This window comes from Podarcis melisellensis, assembly GCF_964234715.1.
Source record: "Podarcis melisellensis genome assembly, chromosome: Z".
NCBI lineage: Eukaryota > Metazoa > Chordata > Lepidosauria > Squamata > Lacertidae > Podarcis > Podarcis melisellensis.
In genome coordinates this window covers 4567147-4589030 of record NC_138547.1, presented here as the reverse complement: position 1 = coordinate 4589030, position 21884 = coordinate 4567147, and the positions used below count along the sequence as shown (strand labels likewise).

The 21884-nt window shown below is 45.7% G+C and overlaps 1 protein-coding gene across 1 annotated transcript in view; it reads right to left on the bottom strand.

The window, feature by feature from the left end:
* COL27A1 (collagen type XXVII alpha 1 chain) overlaps positions 1 to 21884 on the bottom strand; it is a 248382-nt gene that overhangs the window by 218031 nt on the left and 8467 nt on the right. Inside the window, exon 3 of the mRNA XM_081897734.1 lies at positions 8166 to 9655. Coding sequence (XP_081753860.1) covers positions 8166 to 9655 — 1490 coding nt within the window. The remainder of the gene's footprint in view (positions 1 to 8165; positions 9656 to 21884) is intronic.

Below are 21884 nucleotides of genomic sequence, written 5' to 3'. Positions count from 1 at the left end.
CCCCGACCTGATCCATGTTCTTATTCCTTTTCTTTTTTGCCCTCAATTTTCCTTTTGTGGGGGGGGGGTGCTTTCAACTCATATCCTAGCAGTCCATCTCTCAACTGCTGTCAACTAAAAAATTAATTGGCAAGACTCACACAGTCTGCCTGATTTCTGGCTTCTTTAGACATCCATAACCACCACCACCCCAGGCTACGCTGCCATCAATATTCTATAGGTCAGTGGTTCTCAAAGAGTGTGGCAGGAGAGGATGGCAAGTGTGGATACAAGGACAATATTATATTTTGGGAATTATTCTGGTTCTTATCTAGCTACATACTTTTATACTTTCTGGATGACCTGTGCTCATATTATAAACTAGTTGTGTTCTATGCTATAAATCAAGCACTGCTAGGAGTTTTCTTTCCCCCCCCCATGCATTTATTACCAATTTAAAAAAATGGTGTAGTGTGGGGCAAATTTTTATTCTGAAAGTGTGGTCCAGAGAAAAAAGTCTGAGACCCACTGCTAAAAGCTCACAGGTTTCTGCTAGGTAGTTTGGGGTTGTTGTTGCTGTTGCTGTTGCTGCTGTTTTAAAAAAAAACCTAATTTTCAAACTTCTATACTGAGGGAGTCCCCCAAGATTGTGAAAGCCACAACCTTGTTTAGGGGTGGCCCTCTCTCACATTCTAAGTAACTAGCACTCAACCACGTGGGTTTGATATTATCAGGATAAGTACAATGGAAGAGTTTTATTGGGAACACTACCTGAAAATTGCTGAGAGTCGTAATGATTTTTCTGTCTGTTATTTTAATTTATTTATTTATTAAATTTATACTCCATCTTTATACTCCATCCTTCTTCCCACAGGAGCCCATGACAGCAAATTCTTCAGTAATAAAAATACATTAAAAATTAAATGAAAACATATTTAAAATATTTTTAAGCTATTATAAACATCTAAAAACAAGAACAATAAAATACCTGAAGCAACTTTAATAACCAAATCATGTGTCTGGATAGACCCGCCAAAACAGAAAAGTTTCAGCAAGACAAGGATGGCACCTGCCTAATGTCAACAGGTGGGATGTTCCAAACTGCAGGTGCTGCCACACTAGGGATGACTCCCTGCAAATGTGGAACAGATACTGCATGGCATTTGTAGAAATGAAAGCTATGCAGAATGAAGTCACATTTAGCAACTGCAGTGTTCAACGCTAGATGCTAAAGTGGTTTTTTGTTTGTTTGTTTGTTTGTTTAAAGTTATAAGGAACTCAAATTAAATACAATAAAGTAATTAAGAAATACTGCTGCATTCCTTCCTTCGATCCCATGTATTGACTCTTCACTCCTTTCAAGTGCCTTGTCAGTCTCTTTTCCCTACTTGGGATCTTACCCCCATCTTGCCACCAGCGGCAACCCCACTCCTTTGAGGAAGGCAAAGCCTACATCACTTCCACTCTGCTTTTCAATTGGAAACCAGGTACTAAGAACAATGGAGCAAACTCTGCGCCTGCCACTCTTCACACAGACACACACACCCTTCCTCTCTCACACATACACACACTGCTCTGCAGATTCAATGCGATGGGCCAGCTTATAGACCAGTGGTTCCCAACCTTTTTTTGGCATGCCCCACCTAAGCACCTCTAAAATCCTGGTGCCCCCCCCCCATGTAACATATAATTCTTATTATTCAAAAAGTGAACTCCTATTCACATGACCCTGACCATTAGGTCCAGTCGTGGCCAACTCTGGGGTTGTGGCGCTCATCTCACTTTACTGTCCGAGGGAGCCGGCACACAGCTTCCGGGTCACGTGGCCAGCATGACTAAGCCGCTTCTGGTGAACCAGAGCAGTGCACGGAAATGCTGTTTACCTTCCTGCCAGAGCAGTACCTATTTATCTACTTGCACTTTGACGTGCTTTCGAACTGCTAGGTTGGCAGGAGCAGAGACCGAACAACGGGAGCTCACCCCGTCGCGGGGATTCGAACCGCCGACCTTCTGATCAGCAAGTCCTAGGCTCTGTGGTTTAACCCACAGTGCCACCCATGTCCCCCCTATTCACATGAAGGAAGTCTAAAAGGCCATTAACTTGGTATAACTCATTCTCGAACTGCCTCCCTTAAAAATCAAATTGCCCCCCGCGGGGCGTGTACCCCACGTTGGGAACCACAATTATAGACCATTAGTGGTGTGTGAGCCACACCTTGGGAACCCCTGCAGTAAGACATGGGAGATGCTTTCAAGTTGTTCCCTACAGCCACGAGGACTAGTGACTTTTTAAGAGAGAACCCTTCAAGTAGTCAGGTATCAACAAACTGAAACTGGCTCACAACCCTATATTCAGATAAGGCATCATTCTGAGGATAGCTTACTCCAAAGCAAAGAGCATGTGTGACCAAATTGCCTCATGGCGGATGAGCATGTGCAATTCAAAAGTGGGGGAAGTTTGCAAGCCCTAAACGCCATCCGAAAAAGAGCAAGAGGAAAGGAATTGAAGAGGGGAAAGAGGAAATTGCCAGACGCAGTGGTACTCTCTCTTTTCTACTTCCAGACCTCAGAGCAGCAACCTGCCTTGATAACTTCAAAGCTGAAGGCAATGCCAGGAAAAACTGTTTTAATATATTTTACACACACACACACACACACACTTCATTGTTTCCCTTTGTGGCAAAAGATTACAGTGGTACCTCTAGTTACGAACTTAATTCATTCCGGAGGTCCGTTCTTAATTCAAAACTGTTCATAACTTGAGGCGTGCTTTCGCTAATGGGGCTTCTTGCTGCCCCTGCGCCACCGGCACACAATTTCCGTTCTCATCCTGGGGCAAAGTTCTCAACTCGAGGTAACTCTTCCAGCTTAGCGGAGTTTGTAACCTGAAGCGTTTGTAACTCGAGGTACCGCTGGACTCTTTCCAACAAATCATTCTAAGATTTACTCTGTCTCTGGGAGATGTGCTTTTCCAAAACAGATTCTACTTTTCTAATCATTTGAGTATGGGTACCACAGAGCAGGAAGGAAACCGATAATCCATACACTCTAAAGGAATCACCCTAAAGATCCTTGATACAGCACATATATACAACATACATACATACATACATACATACATACATACATACATACTGGCTGCCTGTCACCTGCTGCGTATTCCTGTAGCCCTGTACACCTCGGCTGAGCTGCTGCAATGTTACAGAATTCTCACAAACATTGGCCTTATTTTCCAGTCTACAGGGTCATGGGGAGCACACCAGAAATGTGCAAAAGAAAAAGCGTCCCAAAGCACCAAAATTCTGACCCACTTTTTCCGCACAAAAAGTGTTAAACATATACCATCAGTCCTGGAAGTGTTCCAAGCTAAACCCCTACCTAGCACAATTATTATATGGGGCTCAGATTTGGACAGGCACTCACCTTGGAGCTACAGAAGCTGTCCAATCAAAGTTCTTAAGCCAAATTTTCTCTGTACCACCCTGTGTCCCAAACACATCATTGCATCTAGAGGCTAATCTTCCCTTGGTAGAATTACGGATCTGGCGTAGGATACTTAACTACTGGCTTTGCCTAAACTCAATCCCCCCACCCCCCCGGTGCAATATCCCTAGTGCTGCAAGATTGTCACAAGAGCGCCTGGACTAAAATTGTCTATCAAAAACTCCACTCTTGTGGTTTATCACCACAACAGCTACTTACTTTGGGTTTCAGTAAAGCAAACTGTCTAATTTGTCAGCGCCTAAATGATACTGAGCGTCAAAACAACTTGGCCAAAATAAGGAAATTTTGCCCATGGTATGACTATTTCTACCTTCCCATTACAACTCTCTGGCACCCTATCTGCGTAACCCAGCAATTCTAAAATATAGACACGCTTTTACTCTTGCAAGATTGAATGTATTGCCCTCAGCTGTACTCAAGGGACAATTCCAACAGATTCCACACGAAAAACGCTTATGTCCCTGCGGAGATGGCAATTCCGAATCGGTGGCGCATGCCCTTCTGGCTTGCAATCTTTATAAAGACTTGAGGAACGAGATTATCACCCCTCTTTTATTGTCCATTCCAGGTTGCCCAACCACTGCCGCCATGTCCTTTCTCTTGGCAGATCAAGATGAGCAGGTGACAGCAAAGGATGAAAGGTTTTTAGCTGGGGCAATCAGAATAAGATCCACTATTTGACTATTGATTCAAAACCCTAAAGTGTATTTTATATAACTGACTTTTTATTTCTATTCTTTGTATATTGTATTGTTGTTTTATTGCTATGGCAAATGGCTGATGCAAATAAAGATTCATTCATTCATTCATTTTAAGTCATAGAATGCTAGTGATTTGTGCACTGACTGTGAGGGAAGTGAGAGGTTAGTTTGGCTTGAAGGAATGCCTCATAGGCCTCAGAAACAGAGAGAGCTTGGTGTTGCCCAGGGAGGGTCCAGGATGGAGAGGAAGGAGGCCTTGAAAGCTAGGGTATTTTGAGCAGAGCAGCAAGCTGCAGAAAGGATAGTGGTTCCAATCAAAATATCCAGCAGATTCTTGGCCTTGCACACCAATTCTTTTTTATAAATTTAGCTGCTTCAATCCTACCCACAGAGTGTAGCATGTAGGAGGAGGGACTCCTGCTTGGCCTTGGACTGTGGGGTCCTGCAGGGTTCTATCTTATTTCCTATTTTATTTAATATCTAAACAAAACCAATAGGAGGTATCCATCACAGCCTTGAAGGGTGGTGCCACCAACATGCGGATGAAAGCAAACTCTGTCTTCCCATCATATCTGAACCAAGGGACTTGGTGCAAGTGCTGGACCATTGCTCAGACGTGGTAATGGGCTGAATGTAAACTCAGGCTGTATTCTGGTAAGAGGGGAAGGCTCTATAGACAAGCAGTTTCTAGGTCCAGGAATGAGGAAGGGGGCTTGTCATGGATGGAGTTGTGTTCCCCATGATGGAAAAGCTTATAGGGTACTCCTCAGTCCCAAGCTGTTGCTTGAGGCAAAGGTGATTTCAGTGGCAAAGAGGGTCTCTGTCCACTTCTGATTAGTTCACTAGCTGTGCCCATTACTGCATTGGGATACCTTGGCTTTATTGATCTGACAACCTCTCTTTGGGGCTGCTGCAATGCACTATCCATGAAGACAGTCCAGAGGCTACATTATCCTGAGTCAGACCATTGGGTCTACCTTGCTCCTTATTGTCAACACTGACTGCTGGTGGCTCTCCAGAGTTTCAGGCAGAGTTTTCTCCCAGCCCTACCTGGAGATGTTGGGGACTGAGCCTAGGACCTTCTGTTTGCAAAAGACATGCTCCTCTTTGCACATTTGGCCACCCTTTTCTAAGCCACTGCCCATCTCAATCACTATGATCTCCTCTGCCACACACCGCTGGTTTTGCCAACCACCCTTTTCAAAAACATAGAACAACACCAGTGAAGCCCAGCAGTTTCAAGAATGCAAATTCTGGGCCTGCAATTTACTTAACAGAAGAGAGGTGGGCAAGCTGAGATAGGACATAAAAAGAATGAGGAGAAGGAGACTTAGGCTGCAGGGAGCGTGGCCTCAACAAAAATGCCTGCCCAAGAGAATGAAGACAATGCTGAAGCAGTTACTCAACCTCACAGCTATTTATTATCAGCATCTGTGCACTAAAAACTTGCTTGTCTGGCTCCATAAATGTTAAGAAGTTACATTTCTCAATATGTCATCTCGATCTCTATTCTGGGCACATCCAACAAAGTACCACGGGGGGGAGGGGTTCCTCAAAATTAGTCACTGCAAAGGTCAAGGAGGCCACTTGAACACAGCTATAACCTTTTCCTCACCACTGGGCTCGTTTTACGATCTGCTGGCAGGGGTTATACTGCTCCCCCCCCCCTCTCTGAACTTTCCACAACTTACAGAGAAATCACCACATTTCATTTCAGAAACGCCATCTGTGATTCATAGGCCAATGGTCAAGTCCTGGTCGTCTAGCACAGCCCAAGGGAGCATCCCAATATACATTGTTTTGCCTGCAGTTCCAGGTTGAAGCAGGCCAGAATTGACCTTCACTAAGTGGAAGTACTTTTTTTTTTTACAAAAATTAAAAATGTGGTGGAAGCGTTTGCTTGTTTTCCTCTCCCCTCCCCATTGCGTTTTCCTTTTGTGTTATGCCTTTCAAGATTGTAGTCCTGAGGGCAGGGGCTGTGTCATAGTAAATTATATATAGAAAAGATCTAGCTAGTGCAGTACTGACTACACTGACTGGCAATGATTCTCCAAAGTTTTAGGGAGGTGATATTCCTAGTCCTACCGGGAGATGCCAGAAATTGAACCTGGTTCCTTCTGCATGCCAAGCATGTAAGTAAAGCCATTAAGTAAAGCCAACACTCCATGCCTCTCCAAAGACCATCCCCAACCCTGAAAAATAACCAAAGGGGAAGGTGGCTGCTTGCAGCTCACAAAGTATGAGACCATCTTAGCTCCAGTGCTGACATTCTTCCCCATCACAAGATCATATAGATATGGGCAAATATCTGCTGCTCTATAGGGCAGCTAGATCTTGTGGTTTTGAGCTGAAAGTTGGTTGAAACATGTTGACGGTAAAAAGCAGTTCGACAGCCAGACCATTTAGCTAGAGGGGGTGACAGACTCTCCCCTCACTGGAGGTCGTCAAGTTGTAGCTGGATAAGCACAGCCTCTTGGGCATGGGCAGGCAAACTAAGGCCCAGGGGGCCAGATCTGGCCCAATCGCCTTCTAAATCCAGCCCGCGGAAGGTCCGGGAATCAGCGTGTTATTACGTGAGTAGAATGTGTGCTTTTATTTAAAATGCATCTCTGGGTTATTTGTGGGGCAAAGAAATGCGTTCTTTTCCCCCCTTTTTCTTTCAAAATATAGTCCGCCCCCCCCCCACAAGGTCTGAGGGACAGTGGACCGGCCCTGTGCTGAAAAAGTTTGCTGACCCCTGCTCTTGGGGATGCACTAGCTCTGGATTCCTTACATCACGCCAAAGGTTGGACTAGAGGACCTCCCAGAACCCTTCCACCTCTGCCTCTTTGCAAGCGTCTCCTACTCCGCCCCAGACACTTGGACACTTACTACCCACAGTTGTAGAAATGCTCCTTGCTCTGCTCACAAAAAGTCCAGCAAAGTTTCTTGTCAATACTGCTAAACTTAACAGCCAGCTTGTACAAAATCCCTCTGTGGATCATGCTATTAACCACCACGTCACACTAGCTTTTCGATCAAGAGCAGGGAAAACTTTTCAGCCCAGGGGCCACACTCCTGACTAAGCAACCTTCATGTCAGAGGTCAAAGGTGGACAGAGCAACAAATGTGAATTTTACCTTTGTACAGTATACCAGTTTCTGCATGCACTCCCCTCTATCCTCCATCCAGACAAGGAAGGGGCATGATCAGAATTCAAGAAGGCATTCCAGCAAGGCACTCACACAGGGTGCAAAGCAGGCCCATGAGGGAGGTGCCCAAGGAGAGTCTTAGGGACCAGGCAAAGAGATGGGGGGGTAATATTTAGCCTCTCGGACAAAGCTCCCAATCCCTGTTTCAGATCTAGAATCTCTCTTATGGGGGGTGGATTGTCTCATTGACCCTCTTCCATCCAGAGGATCCTGCAGCCTCTCCTAGACAGAACCTTGGCACTAGAACATCACAGGCAGCCGGGAAGGTCTTGGAAAAGCCATTGATTTCTGCCATACTAAAACCTGGGATGTGTGAAATTCCTCACAACTGCAGCTATTTTAGGGAGGGTTGCTGCTGTTGTCGTCGTTATTAGAAGAATAATGATAATGGCTTGTCAGTTACAGAAACAGAAGCATGGTTCATTTTGCTAAGCCCAGAACAGAGCACATGGACAAAGCAGGGCTGTGCAGAAGAAAAGCAAGGTGGACACACTACCCCTGAGCTATAGCCTTTCCCCTAGCAATAAACTAAGGTTCTAGCCCTCATGGCGCTGAATAAAGAGCTGGTTTAAATGAGAATACAGAGAGCTGCCTTCTGCCAAGTCAGACCCAATGATTCATCTAGTTACATACTGACTACACTAGCCAGCAACAGCTCTCCAGGGTTTTAGAAAGCAGCCATTCCAAGTCCTACCTGGAGTCCTTTTGCATGCAAAGCACAAGCCCTGCCTCTGAGCTGTGGTGCTTCCTCAGACAAATCACATAAAAAAGCAAAACATCTTTGACTTACCGGAGGACCAAGGTCTCCTTTCAGTCCAGGAAGCCCCACAACAAACGGAAAGAGAGTGGGCCCAATAGGGTCAAACAGCTGATACCCATCTGTGGCAGCCGGGGTTGCAAAATTAATATTCTGCACACTTGCTCTGAGGACAGGATAATGAGCTCCTTGAATTGGTTTGGCATCTGGGACAGTAGTGATGGTCAGATCTGGCGTCTTCAGTGCCAGCAGAGTCGTTTTCTTTGGTGCAGGGCTCTTGGTTACACTCCTGGGCTTGTGCTTCGGGGTCACGGGGTGGAGATTGCCAGGAGGATTCATTATCTTCTCCATCATTGGCTTTGTGGTGTTTGCTGCTGGAGACCTGATGGTTTGGCTTTGGCTGGTCATCTTTTTGGTCACTTTGCCCACCTCCTTCTTTTTTGTCCCTGCAGTGGGGCTTGTGGTTGAGTAGGGGAAGGCAGGTAAAACATTCTTCCTGGTGGGCAAACGAGATTTCTCTGAACCAAAACTGGAAGTGGCATGAGGCACCCTGAGGGCAATGGTGGTTGTCCGGAGAGCAACTCTGGAGAGCCAATGGCCTTCCGTGGTGGCCTGGTGGAACACGTGGACTGGTACCTGTGCTTCAGTGTTGGGCAAAGCAGGAGAGGATGCCACAATGGTCTTGGTGGCTTTGATAGTCGGCCGCAGAGCTGGCAGCTTCAATGGCACAACGGTGGTGGTGGGTGTTGCCATCAACTTCCTGTTCCTCTGAGGAGGGGTGGACTTGAAGAGTGGTGATGGAGGAATCACAGTGGTCAGATTCTTCAAGCCCAGAAGACGTTCCGTTTGCAAGGGAGTCATTTCAGAAGCTCTTGGGTCATTGGGAAGTAGCGGGACAAGAGGCGGAAGATTTGGCCGGTAGGTATCTGCATGCCTGCATTGCTTTTTCAGGTACTTACAGTAATTATGAGCTGCCTTGGCAGAAGGATAAATATCAAACTGGCAAAGGGCACCTTCAAACTGTACTGAGTGCTGGTTGAGCTTCCCTAAGAGGAATGACCCCTCTGGATCCAAAGCCTCATCCTTTTTATGGTGCAAATCTGCATGCACGCTTTGCTTCCCACAATAAGTAAACAGGGTCACCACCTGGCCTTGGATGTTGATGGCCAAATTGTGCCATTGTCCGTCATGGATGTTATAATCAAAATAAACAGAGCGTTTGTGACCTACGTAGACTATGACCTTCCCGGGGATGAACTGCACCCCTAGCTGCAGTTTTTTCTTTTTGCTCTTGACAGTGAATAAAAAAGCACTGTTGACTCGATGGGAGCACAAACTCAACACTAAAGCCAAGTCCGTGCCAAGCTTGGCGGGAATAACCCTGCTGACGGGCACCTCAATGCGTGCTCGCTGGGTGAAGATGACCCCTGACTTGAAGGGGATGAATCCCTGAGGAACAGAGCGTGATGAGGAGCCAGGCAGCCTCGGACCCACCAAGCCCAGTCTCTGAAGAATGTCCACATCTGGGGAAGAAGGAAAATGTGACCATGAAAAGGTCAGGATCAAGGCAAGCCTGAAAAACAATACTGGATAGCAGAAGTAGCAAAAATGATACTGATTCCAATGCAGATTCCTGCATTGCAGGGAGTTGGACTGGATGGCCCTCAGATCCCTTCTAACTCTATAATTCTGTGATTCTATACCAGCAGAGATGTTCTTTTTCTCCCTTCAGCCCTATCCATCATGGCTATTGAGCACAGAGTTGATCTAGATCAGGAATGGGAAACCAGTGGCCTTCCAGATGCCATTGGACTCCAATGCCCACCAACCACGAGAGCCTATGGTCAAAGATAATGGGAGTCATAGTCCAGCAATATGTGGAGGGCCACAGGTTCCCTATCCTTGGACCAGAGGAGCTCCAGGAGCCAATTCAGCATTTCCCGGGGCTTATTCAGCGTTATGATTCTACGTTTACTTTCAAGCCGAGATGTGCTTCAGATTATCACTCAAGGATTGGTGCCTGATCTCTCCCACACACCAGTTCTACATTGCTTAAGAAAGGGGTGGGGGGACTGTGGCCCCCAGACTCCCTCCAGATGTTGGACTCCAACTCCCATTAGCCTGCATGGCCAATGGTCAGGAATGTTGGGAGTCATGGTCTAGCAACATCAGAGGGATCCCCACTTCCCCACCCCCAAGTTTAGATCGTTAAAGGTTGGAACCATTACTACAAATTATGCCCAGAAGCCAGTGCAAGTTGTACAATATTGCTGTCACGTGTTCCAGCTGCCTGTTCCCTGAGCTGCTGCGTTTTTACACAAGTTGAGATTTAAACTTACGAAGTGAAAGTGAAAAACCCAAGGCTATTTTTAAGGCCTCTACCAAAACAGTCCAGGACATCCGGCCTCCTCCCCCTCCCCCTTCACAGTTACATATGACATGAAGTCCTCTGTATTCCCAGAGCCAGAAAGAAAAATCTGCAAACACAAATGAGAAGCCGCCAACTTCTGTTAGGCTGACATCTTGCCATCTCCTTGGGCCAGACGAGAAAGAGAAGAGCACAAATCCCTACAATGGGGGAAAACCTTGTAGTATATTTTATAAAACAGCTGAAAGGCAATTAGACCATTTTCCCCTATACTTCCTGCTCACAAAGGGACTAGTTGGCGGGGGAGGGGGCGGTTTGCAAGTTTCCTTTTTGCTTCCAGGAATAATACAGACTTCATAACACAGAAGACTGCAGATATATTCCAGAGCCAAGTGGAAGGAGCATGGAAATTGTCACTCCTCTGCTTAATGCTGCAGAGAACAGGACTGACAGCTGCCACCAGTGTGATTTTTTTTTTTGAAAGGTGTGTCTGCTCCTGGACAAGTGACTCTCTCCCCAAGAATACCATCCTGGAAGAGAACTCTGCCAACCTTTCTCTCTCTCAAAAAAGGGGTAATTGTGAGCATGGTGTTCCACTACACCAGGCAAGGGAAACTTGTGGCCCTTCAGATCATGCTTGACTTCAACTTTCATCATCCCTGGCTGGCTGGAACTGATGAGAGTTGGAGTCTGACAACATCTGAAGGCTGCATTGGTATATACCATGGAAGGGTTCCTGCCCATGTGTAATGCTTTGCTTTCTTCAACAGTTTGGAAACATCAGTTGGTCCACAATGAGGTGGCTGGAATTATTGCAGGAGCCTGATAGTAGGCGCATATAACTGTGATCCTGCTCCAACTGCCCCAGTTATCTATATGTTGGACTACGTTGTTGCTTGCTGGAAGTTGTGCCATCCAAGCTTTTGGCTGCTGTTATTGGGGAGGGGCTGCTTTGTGGGCTTCATTTATAAAGTATTTTTTACCTATGCTGATGCTCTGAAACACATCGCATGTCACTCGGAGACCTTTTTGTATATCAAGCGACATAACCAGTCTGAATTGTTGCTTTTGTTGCTGCTGTTTTGCACACAGTAAGCCCGCAACTTATGCAGGGGTTACGTTCCAGGTATCGTGCCTAAAGCCCAAACTGTGTCCAGTCAAAACACATTGGGTTCATCAGCAGGTGAGATAGCCAAAGTCTTTTTTTCTGGACGCTTGCTCCCTTTCTATTTATTTATATTTGTTCATTCATTCATTTGCTTGCTTCCTTGCCAAGCGCATAAAGCTGAATACGTACAACTTCAATGCACATAGGTTGAGGGCTTACTTTACTAACAATGTCCTAGCTTCTGTTTTACTGTTGTCTAGGAACATAGGAAGATGCCTTCTCCTGAAGTAAGACCTTTGATCCATCTAGCTCAGTAATGTCTGCACTGGCTGGCAGTGGCTCTCCAAGACAGGGTTCCCTCTCAGCCCCACATGGAGATGCTGAGGCCTTCTGCATGCAAAGCAAGTGCTCTGCCACTGAGTTACAATCTTTCTCCCATACAGTGGAACCTCGTGTTACGTACAGCCCTCCTTACGAATGCTTTGGGTTACGAGCTCCGCTAACCCGGAAGTAGATGCTCCCGGTTGCAAACTTTGCCCCAGGATGCGAGCGGAAGTCGCGCGGTGGCGGCGCGGCAGCGACAGGAAGCGCCATTAGCTAAAGTGGTACCTCAGGTTAAGAATGGTTTCGGGTTGCAAACGGACCTCCAGAACAAATTAAGTTTGTAACCGGAGGTACCACTGTATACCTTCCCATTGCCTCCCTCCCTCAAATATAAATCATATCACAGACAAAACCACATCAACAGCCAGCAGTCTTTCCCCACCCACCCACACACTTCCATCTTCCTCACCTCACTTCCATATGAGAAAACGAAAAAGGAGAAGGAATCAGTTGTTTACTGGAAATCAAAAGCGCTAGCCTTGATCTGCAATGCACTGAACCAGCTTTGAACAGCTTATAGCCCTCAGCCCAAATTTCCAAAGCCCTCTGCAAGCAGGGTGGTGGTGGCATATAACTCCATATCCATCTATCTATGAATTATAAATTCACACACTTTTGTTCTTGGTCCTGCCCACCACTGGCAAAAGATAGAATGCAGCCCTCAAGAGAGAGAAGGTTGCCTACCCACACCCTAAAGAATATTGGATCTGGTTACTCTAAAGCAGGCAGGGCCAAACGTGGCCCTCCTGATGTTTTGGAACTACAATTCCCATCATCCCTGACCACTTATCCTGTTAGCTAGGGATGATGGGAGTTGTAGTCCCAAAACATCTGGAGGGCCACGTTTGGCCATGCCTGCTCTAAAGAGAACAGACACACACACACACACACACACACACACACACACACACACCTGCCTGAGCTTTGACATTGACTAAACTTTACCCTAGCTGTGAGTCACGCACACACACTTCTTTGTGGTGGCTCCACAACTCTAGAAAACTCACCCAGTTGAGGTTCAGCCAGTTACCTTGTTGCTGCCTTTTAAATGGAAACTAAAACACTTATTTAAAAAATAAAATAAAATGGGCTTTCAGTGGTTGATTTTGGCTGTTTTTAAAAGATTAATTTAGATGGTTGTATGTTAATTGTGTTGGATTGGACTGTTTTAATTAGTCATGTTTTATACAAGGGCCACCAACTTTTTTGGGCTGGGGGGCACATTTGGAACTTTCAGAAAATACTGTGGGCACCAAGTCACAAAATGGTTGCTGTGGGGAGGGGTGGGAGAAGTGTGTATTGTTTTGTTTTCTTCTTGCTTTCATTATGTATTTTGTGTTTTTATCTTGTATTTTTATGCTGTGAATTACCCTGACATCTATGGAGGATGGGAGGTATACAAATTGAATCAACAACAACACAAAATGGCTTCTATTGGGGGGGGTGTAGAAGTGGCTGAGCCAGAACAAACAGAAAAGGAGTAGAGGGAATATCTATGGAGACTTTTTGTGAGTATCATGTTGGTGACCCTTATTCCATCATGTTCCAGCCCCCATTTAGATGTCTTCTAAGAACTGTTCTATTCAGTCCTTTGCAATGTAATGGTTTTACGGACATTTTTTATTTCTCTTACTGTAATTTTGTATACTGTATACTGATTTGCCATATTTTTTAATGAAAATGCGGCCTATACATATTTAAATAAATAAATAAGGTGGAGATGGTTACATGTGTGTCGCAGGGCCTACTGCCAGACTAGAAACATGTCGGCATTCCCTAGCTCCACTGGGAGTGGAGAAACATGAGTGAGAACTCCAGTACAGTATATTAATATGGCCATCCCCCAAAAGAGAGAGGGAAACAGCTAAATATTTTAGTCCTCCTTTTCTCAACGTTAGCATACAGCGCAGACTGAAAAATGTTTGCTTAAGTGATTTCGCCAGATGTTCATCTCTTACGTGAGGAAGTAATAAATCGGACAGGGAGGAGGGAGATTACATTTTATAAAAAAAGCTAATACCACAGGTTCTGCTCCTCTCTCTCTCTTGCTTTATGTTTTGCAAAAATTGCTAAACAGACTCAGCTTCAAGAAACTTTCTTATTTTCAGTCTCCACACCTTTTTTCTCTCTTTCCTGCATATTTTAACGCACAATTTTGTCACTCATATTGCTCCTAAAGTCACTGCTATATTGCTATAAACCCTTCCAGGAGCAAAAGAGGGAGACTAAGAAAAGTATCTGCCTGACATTACCAAAAAACAACAACAACCCACTCACTTTTGATACAAAAGATGCAGAACAAGACCACAAACAATAGATGTGGTGGTGCATAATGGTTAGAGAATGCATCTGTGAGGTCCCCTCCCCCTGCTAAGATGGGGCTTCAAATAATCATTGTGTTGTAGCCAATAGCACAAGTCAAGGATAGGGAATCTTGCAAGAGCACATGTGAGGCCAGAGGCAAAGGTGGGAGGAGGGACAAACATAAATTTTACCTTTGAACTTTTGATGTGGCCTGAGGAAAGAGGGTATGGCTAGTGAGGCCATGTGGCCTGAGGTGAAGTCCAAGGGCCATACTGAGATGCCTGAAGAGCCATATTTGGTCCCTGGGCCTGAGGTTCCCCCCAACCTAGAAAAGTTTGTGGTGCATGCTTAGTTATGGCATATGTGAGGTGTCCACAGTAGTTTCTCGATTTGTAAATGTGCCCAGAGATCCAAACTTTGGGCAACCACAGTTAGAATGTCATCCTAGGATCCAGCAAGACTTGGAGTTGAAATCCCACCTCAAACCATGATACTCATTTGAACCAGTTACTTTGAGCATTCCAGAAAGGGCTGAATATTGTTACTAAGATATCACAAACACAGGGCTTTTGTTTAAAAACAACATCAACAACAACAGCAGCAACAACAAGAACCCTGACTGGATTCTCCCTAGAAATGGATAATCCAAATTATATCAGGGGCGGCAGGATATGGGCTGGCATTTCCCTTAGGGCAACTGATTCCACAATACACCCACTTACTCTAGCCCTAATTAACCTCACAGGGCTATAGCAAGGTAATATTGTGGGGGCCGGTATAGGCTACCCTATTTTACTTGGAGAAAGGCCTGGTCCAAATTGAACGAACAAATATTCTGAGTTCTCCCAGGTGGAGGAAATAGTCATGGAAGTCCAGCATCAGGATAGGACCCAGGCAATATCCACCACTATGGTGACACTTGCCCAAAGATCCTGACCATGCCACATGCCTGTGTCTCTCAACCACCACTTAAATTCCCCACACTGCCCCAGAGCAGTGCTAGGGCAGGAATATCGTAAGAAATGAAAGTGGCTGTTTAGACCCAGCACAGCAGCCAAGCTCTGATCCTGGCGCTGCTGCCCACCAGTGTTGGATAAGGCCACCAAGGCCATTTCTGTAAGAGAGGACCACACTGCAAGGGTGTCTACCTTAAAGCTTGAGACAGACCTGGTGGTGAGGCAGGGGGAGAGAAGAGACCTGAACAGCAAGACCCTTTCAAAGGCTTCAGCAACCTGTCAAGAGCCTTAAAACACTCGTTGCCTGCAACAGGAAGGTCTTGCAATGCTCTCAAACTTTGCACAACTCCAAGGGAGACTGTTTTGTTATTAAAGGAGAGGGAAAGGGGGTGAGCTCACCAACCAACAGATGTTTGGACAACGATGCATACCAACAAGGCAGCTGTGGCAATAGCACAGTGACTCCTTTTGGTTATCCTTAAAAGGGGGAACATCTCAGGAGTTCCTCCCGTCCTCAGATTTTATTTATTTGTTTACATTATCATTAACATTTAGATTTCTTACCCGTTCTTTACCATAAGGTCTCATGGGCTAGTTACAAGAATGTAAAAAATACAGTATTAAAATCAATGAAAATTTACCATTAAAATAATGGTGTTGGTCCTAAGATTATATATGCTTATATAAAAGTGTGTGTCTGTGTTTTATGGAAAATCTCCCTGCCGCCAAACATCCCGTCCTCTGGATGGAAAGAAAAATAGACAAAGACCAAATAAATAAGCAAAGGGTGCAGTGTGTGTGTAATCAGGGGCAGGCATATGACGAAAGCTACACATTGAAAGTGCCAGACATACTTCTGTGAGGAGGGAATTTCACAGCTAAGGGGCTACCACAGAGAATGCCCTCTCCCAGGCCACTATTCCCCACAATTTTGAAGGTGGTGGAGCTACCAAGAGGGCCCTTTACATCCAAGACAATCTTTACATCCAAGGGGGTCTATAGGGATGGAGGGAGTATTTCAGATATTTGAGGCCCAAGTCTTTTAGGATTTGAAACAATGAGAACTCACATAACCCCTGCGTTAAAGGGACTGCAACTGGTGGCCTCATTCTGGAGTACCCTGAATTGTGCCTAGAGGAAAGCAGGCCACCAGTTGCAGCTCTTTCAGCACATAAGTTATTCCTACCCTCCATTTTGCCAGTGAAAATAGGGGTGTCCTGAAGAGGCTCCTCATGAGGCTGGAAGAACATTACCCAGATGTGAGGTGTGGAGGCCGCTCCCTACAAAACCCTTTCCACTTGGCCTAGGGGGCTGGGCCCAGACCCACCAGCCCCACTGAAGAGGCTCCTCATGAGGATGGAGGAACATCGCCCAGCTGTGGGGCATGGAGGCCGCTCCCTATAAGACCCTTTCCACTTGGCCTAGAGGGCTGGGCCCAGTCTCACCAGCCCTATTATGTTAAATATGTATTCTGTAGTTGACCTCCTTTGTAATGTTCTATTTTGAAATCTTTAAGGTTTTAAACTTCTATTTTAGTTTTCTATTATGTTGCTTTGAATGTATATACAGTACAGTGGTACCTTGGATTACAGACGCTTCAGGTTACATACGCTTCAGGTTACAGACTCCGCTAACCCAGAAATAGTACCTCAGGTTAAGAACTTTGCTTCAGGATGAGAACAGAAATCATGCGGCAGTGGCACGGCGGCAGCGGGAGGCCCCATTAGCTAAAGTGGTACCTCAGGTTAAGAACAGTTTCAGATTAAGAATGGAACTCCATATCGAATTATGTTCTTAACCCGAGGTACCACTGTATTTGACTTTTTTCAGATTTTTTATTGATTTATTGATTTAATATGCTGTAACCACTTTGATATTTTTCTTTAAAATATAAAGTGGTATAGAAATTATATATACACAAAGACACATATATACTGGGGTAACCCAGTAATATGTGTGGGGTATAAATAGTAATGTATATAGTACAGTGGTGCCTCGGTTTACGAACTTAATACATTCTGGAAGTCCGTTCTTAAATCAAAACCGTTCTTAAACCGAGGCGTGCTTTCCCTAATGAGGCCTCCCACCGCCGGTGCTCTTCCACCGTTCAGATTCTGTTCTTAGACCGAGGTAAAGTTCTCAAATCAGGACACTATTTCTGGTTTTGCAGAGTTTGTAAACTGAAGCATTTTTAAACCGGACTGTTCTTAAACCGAGGTACCACTGTATATGTATATAAAAACATAATAAAACATTAAACAAAAAAACCTTCCCTATACAGAATTGCCTTCAGACAGCTTGGGGGTCTGGTAACCCTTCCAACATTTCTCCAATGAAAATAGGGACGTCCTTAGGAAAAGTGGGACATTCCAGGATCAAATCAGAAACCAGGATGGCTGCTCTAAATCAGGGACGTCCCTGGAAAATAGGGACACTTGGAGGGTCTGGGTTATGTGAGTTCTTAGTGGGTGACCACCATGTATCAATTAACACTGTACTATTCTATCTACTCATCAATTACTGTTGTAATGGATTTCATGCAAGCACAGGCTTGTTGCTAAGTGACCACATCCAGCCAGACCTTGAGCTTATGAAACAGCCCTTAGAGACTTGTATTGCCTGTCATCAACCCTTCAGCCATAGGTCATTGAGTGTTACTCAGTGTACAAGACAATATGTTGCACAAACTTGTAGGAGTCAGTCTTTATTCATCCCTTCCTTTCACAGCTGTTTAGTGCAGTGGTTAGGGTGACTGAGAGAGACCCAGGTTCACATCACTGCTCTAGTACAGTGGCCATGTGACCTTCCCTACGGAGGGGCAGCCTTTAGTTCTAAAGTATCCTCTCTTTGAAGGGTGGTCTGGTTTCAAAATAAAGTACCCTAACAAAGGAAAACAGGAGGGCTTTGAAATTGCCCATCCATTGTGGACAACACTTGAAGAGCAGACTGAGCAAGCAAACAGGTCGCCTTGGTCACAGCCTTCTCCTACAAGGTGAGATGAATCAGCATATGCAAATTTTATGTAAATCTGAGTCCTCTAAGTTAAATAAAGTCTGGTGTAAAGACAAAGGACTGTAAGAAGGGAAAGAAAGAGGGACTCTCCATGATGTGTCACTATTGCATTTCTATTTAAAAGATAGTAATAACTTATTAATTTGCATCTGTACATCAACTTATGCACATTTTATGCAAATTAGAGTCCCCTTCTTTTATGACCTATAGGTGATCACCCTACCACCCAGCCATGAAACTCACTAGGTGACCTCAGCAGCCAATCAGTTCTGATTTTCCTCCACCCAGCTGCCAGTCTCACACCTGACTGGCCCAGTGGATGGGACAGGTTGCTCAGGTCCCCAACCTAAACCCCACACCCTCTGACATATCTTCATAGGCTTTATTTCCCCACCCAGGAATATATATACAGTGGTACCTCAGGTTACAGACACTTCAGGTTACAGACAGAAATAGTACCTCGGGTTAAGAATGTTGCTTCAGGATGAGAACAGAAATCGTGCAGCAGCAGCGGGAGGCCCCATTAGCTAAAGTGGTGTCTCAGGTTAAGAACAGTTTCAGGTTAAGAACGGACCTCCAAAATGAATTAAGTTCTTAACCCGAGGTACCATTATATATATATAGAAGTTTGATTGTTAAGTGTCAGTGCAGTGTGATAGTATTTTATTAAAAAGAACTAGGCCGACAAATGACCTTCTGGAAGGCAGCAGAGCCAACTATTCTCCGGCACAATGTCCCCAAGGGAATTGCCAGCAACAGATGAAACTCATTATAATTTTGCTGGGCTGTCAGCCCAATGGAAAGCTCTGTGTGCCATCATCGTAAAGCAAAAGGGGAGACTAACAAGCAGAGAGAACACAGCATAGTAAAGCATGTTCTCTGAGGTCGAGCCATGCCATATGGCAATAGTGACCAACAGCTGGCCTACAGGCCAGGGCCAGCCCCCACCCTAGCAATTTTTTGCTGATTCCCTATGTGTCTAACCACATTCACACCACAAAGAACGCTGGAAGCTGTAGAGTTTCAGAGTGCTATAAGAAGGACCACCATTCCCCTCACCATTTCCATAGTTCCTCATGAAGAGGGACTGGTTATTAAACGACTCAGGGAAATGTAATTGTACAAGGGGTCTGGTAAGAATTCTCAGCACCCTTAGCAAACTACAGCTCCCAGAATTATTTAACGGGAAGCCATGGCTGTTTAGAACAGTATCCCAGTGCTTTAAATGCATGGGGTGAATATGACCTCTGTTTCCCCAGATAAGGAACTTAAGACCACAAAAAGAGTCCTGCTGGATCAGGCCAAAGCCCAACTACTCCACCACCCTGTTCTCACAGGGGCGAACCAGATGCCGCAGTGGAAAGCTCTCCAGCAGAACCTCAGTGCAATATTGCTGTATCTGCTAGTGATTCCCAGTAACTGGGATTTGGACACATGCTGCCTCAGGAGATATCACTAGAGCACTGCCATTGTGGCCAGCAGCCACTGGCAGCAGGAGCAGCGCTTGGGGGAGTGAGGAGACCCTCACACTGCCATTATAAATTGTAATCTGGTCAAAGGAGATTAGCAGGCCTGATGGGTGTCCTGCTAGATCTCTGTAGGCCCTTTGGTGCCCACAGACTGGAATCCCCAACAATGCAGTAATCCAGCCTGGCCACTATTGAGGCACAGATAACTGTGTCCATATACTCTCCCTAAGAAGATAAGCAGAACCCTGCAGGATCAAGCCAAAGGCCCTTCCGCCTTTCTCTTCCAACCAACCACATATGCTGAGATCACCACCCCAGTCTGCATCTGTATATGAAATCGCATTGCTCTTACACATGGAATTATTTTAAACTGTTTTATATATGGAACTGATTTTTTTTAATGTAATAATTGCAATTGCTTATTTGTTTTATAATTGCATGTTTTGTTGTTGTAATCTGTTCTGGGGTCTTAGGGTGAAGGGTGGGTAATAATTCAAATTAATAATAAATAAATAGTCTGGCATCCTGCAATCACAGTGGCCAACAAGATGCCCATTAAGGGAACCCCGCAAGCAGCACCTGAGTGCAACAGCAGCTCTCCCCACTTGTGATTCAAAGCATCTGGCATTTAGAGGCAGATACTGCCTCTTACATGGGACGCGGGTGGCGCTGTGGTCTAAACCACAGAGCATAGGGCTTGCCAATCGGAAGGTTGGAGATTCGAATCTCCATGACAGAGTGAGCTCCCATTGCTCGGTCCCTGCTCCTGCCCACCTAGCAGTTCGAAAGCACAACAAAGTGCAAGTAGATAAATAGGTACCACTCCAGTGGGAAGATAAATGGCATTTCCGTGCGCTGCTCTGGTTCGCCAGAAGCGGATTAGTCATGCTGGCCACATGACCCGAAGCTATACACCGGCTTCCTCGGCCAGTAAAGCAAGATGAGCGCCGCAACCCCAGAGTCGGCCACGACTGGACCTAATGGTCAGGGGTCCTTTACCTTACAGCGGAGGGACAGCAACTTGAAAGGAAGCTGTTGCTTCAGCAACGAAGCAGCTCAGCCGGGAATTTTACAAAGGAACTGGGGGGTCCCACCCCTTCCTGGCTCACAGGCCCGGATCTGGGCAGGTACTTCCATGCATTTCCTCTTCCTCCTGAATAGGCTCGCATGCAGCTAGCCAGGCACTTTGGAAGTGGCTCTGATGCTCCTGTGTGGCTCACTGTTTCCTCTGCTCCTGTGCCCTTCAGAGACACAAGACGGGCAGGTCTGAAAGCTGGGCAGGAACCGAGACAGCTGGTTGTTGGGTTGTGGGGAGGGGAATGCCAGTCCTGGAGCAGGGAAACTCAGATTCAATGTGGAGACCTGCTGGAGGCAGTGAAGAATGGTTCCTTTGGGCAACTGGTACACTGCCCAACCAACCTGTCTGCCCTCAGCTAGACCCCATTCGCCAGACTTCTTACCTACAACCAGTCCAAGAGGCAGCCCTGCATTTCAGCTTCCTCTCTCTTAGGCTTGGAGAACTCAACAGGGAGGAGGATGGGAGCAAAACTAGAAGTAGTTGGCTCTGCCTGTCATTGTCTCTGGCACCACCTACTTTTGGGCCTTCCTTGCCTTCCTCCATGCTAGTCCCAATGGCAAAGAGCCACCACTGACTGGCAAGTCTGGCTCCCCTTGAGGAGACCTGGGGTTTGAGATCTGGACTGGGGCTGAATTTTGACACCCCTAACATTTTGGAAGTGGAACATGTGGCAGCAGCAGAAACAAGAAGACCCACTAACCTCATATTCAGCCTGCAGCCACTTTGAATGGGAGAAAACCTATTCTCTCTTGTAGCAGAAAGAGTGCATTTTTCCTACTCCTTCCCTCCATAACTCAGCAAACCCATTCCATATGGCATATGGAATGTGTTTGCTGAATTATAAACCCTCTTCAGTGAAGGCAGGGAAAGAGGAGGAAATGGTTCTGAAGGACAAGCAAAGAGGCCAAGCAATGACCTGCATTAATGGGAAGATGAGAAGGACCTATACACCATCTACTTCGCAGAGTCAGGCAGAAGAAAGAATGTCTGGATCTCCTGGGAGATCACAGCATGATTTGCAGTAGATTGGTCAGTTTCCAGTGTCCAATTGCTTAACTATGACAGCAACAAAA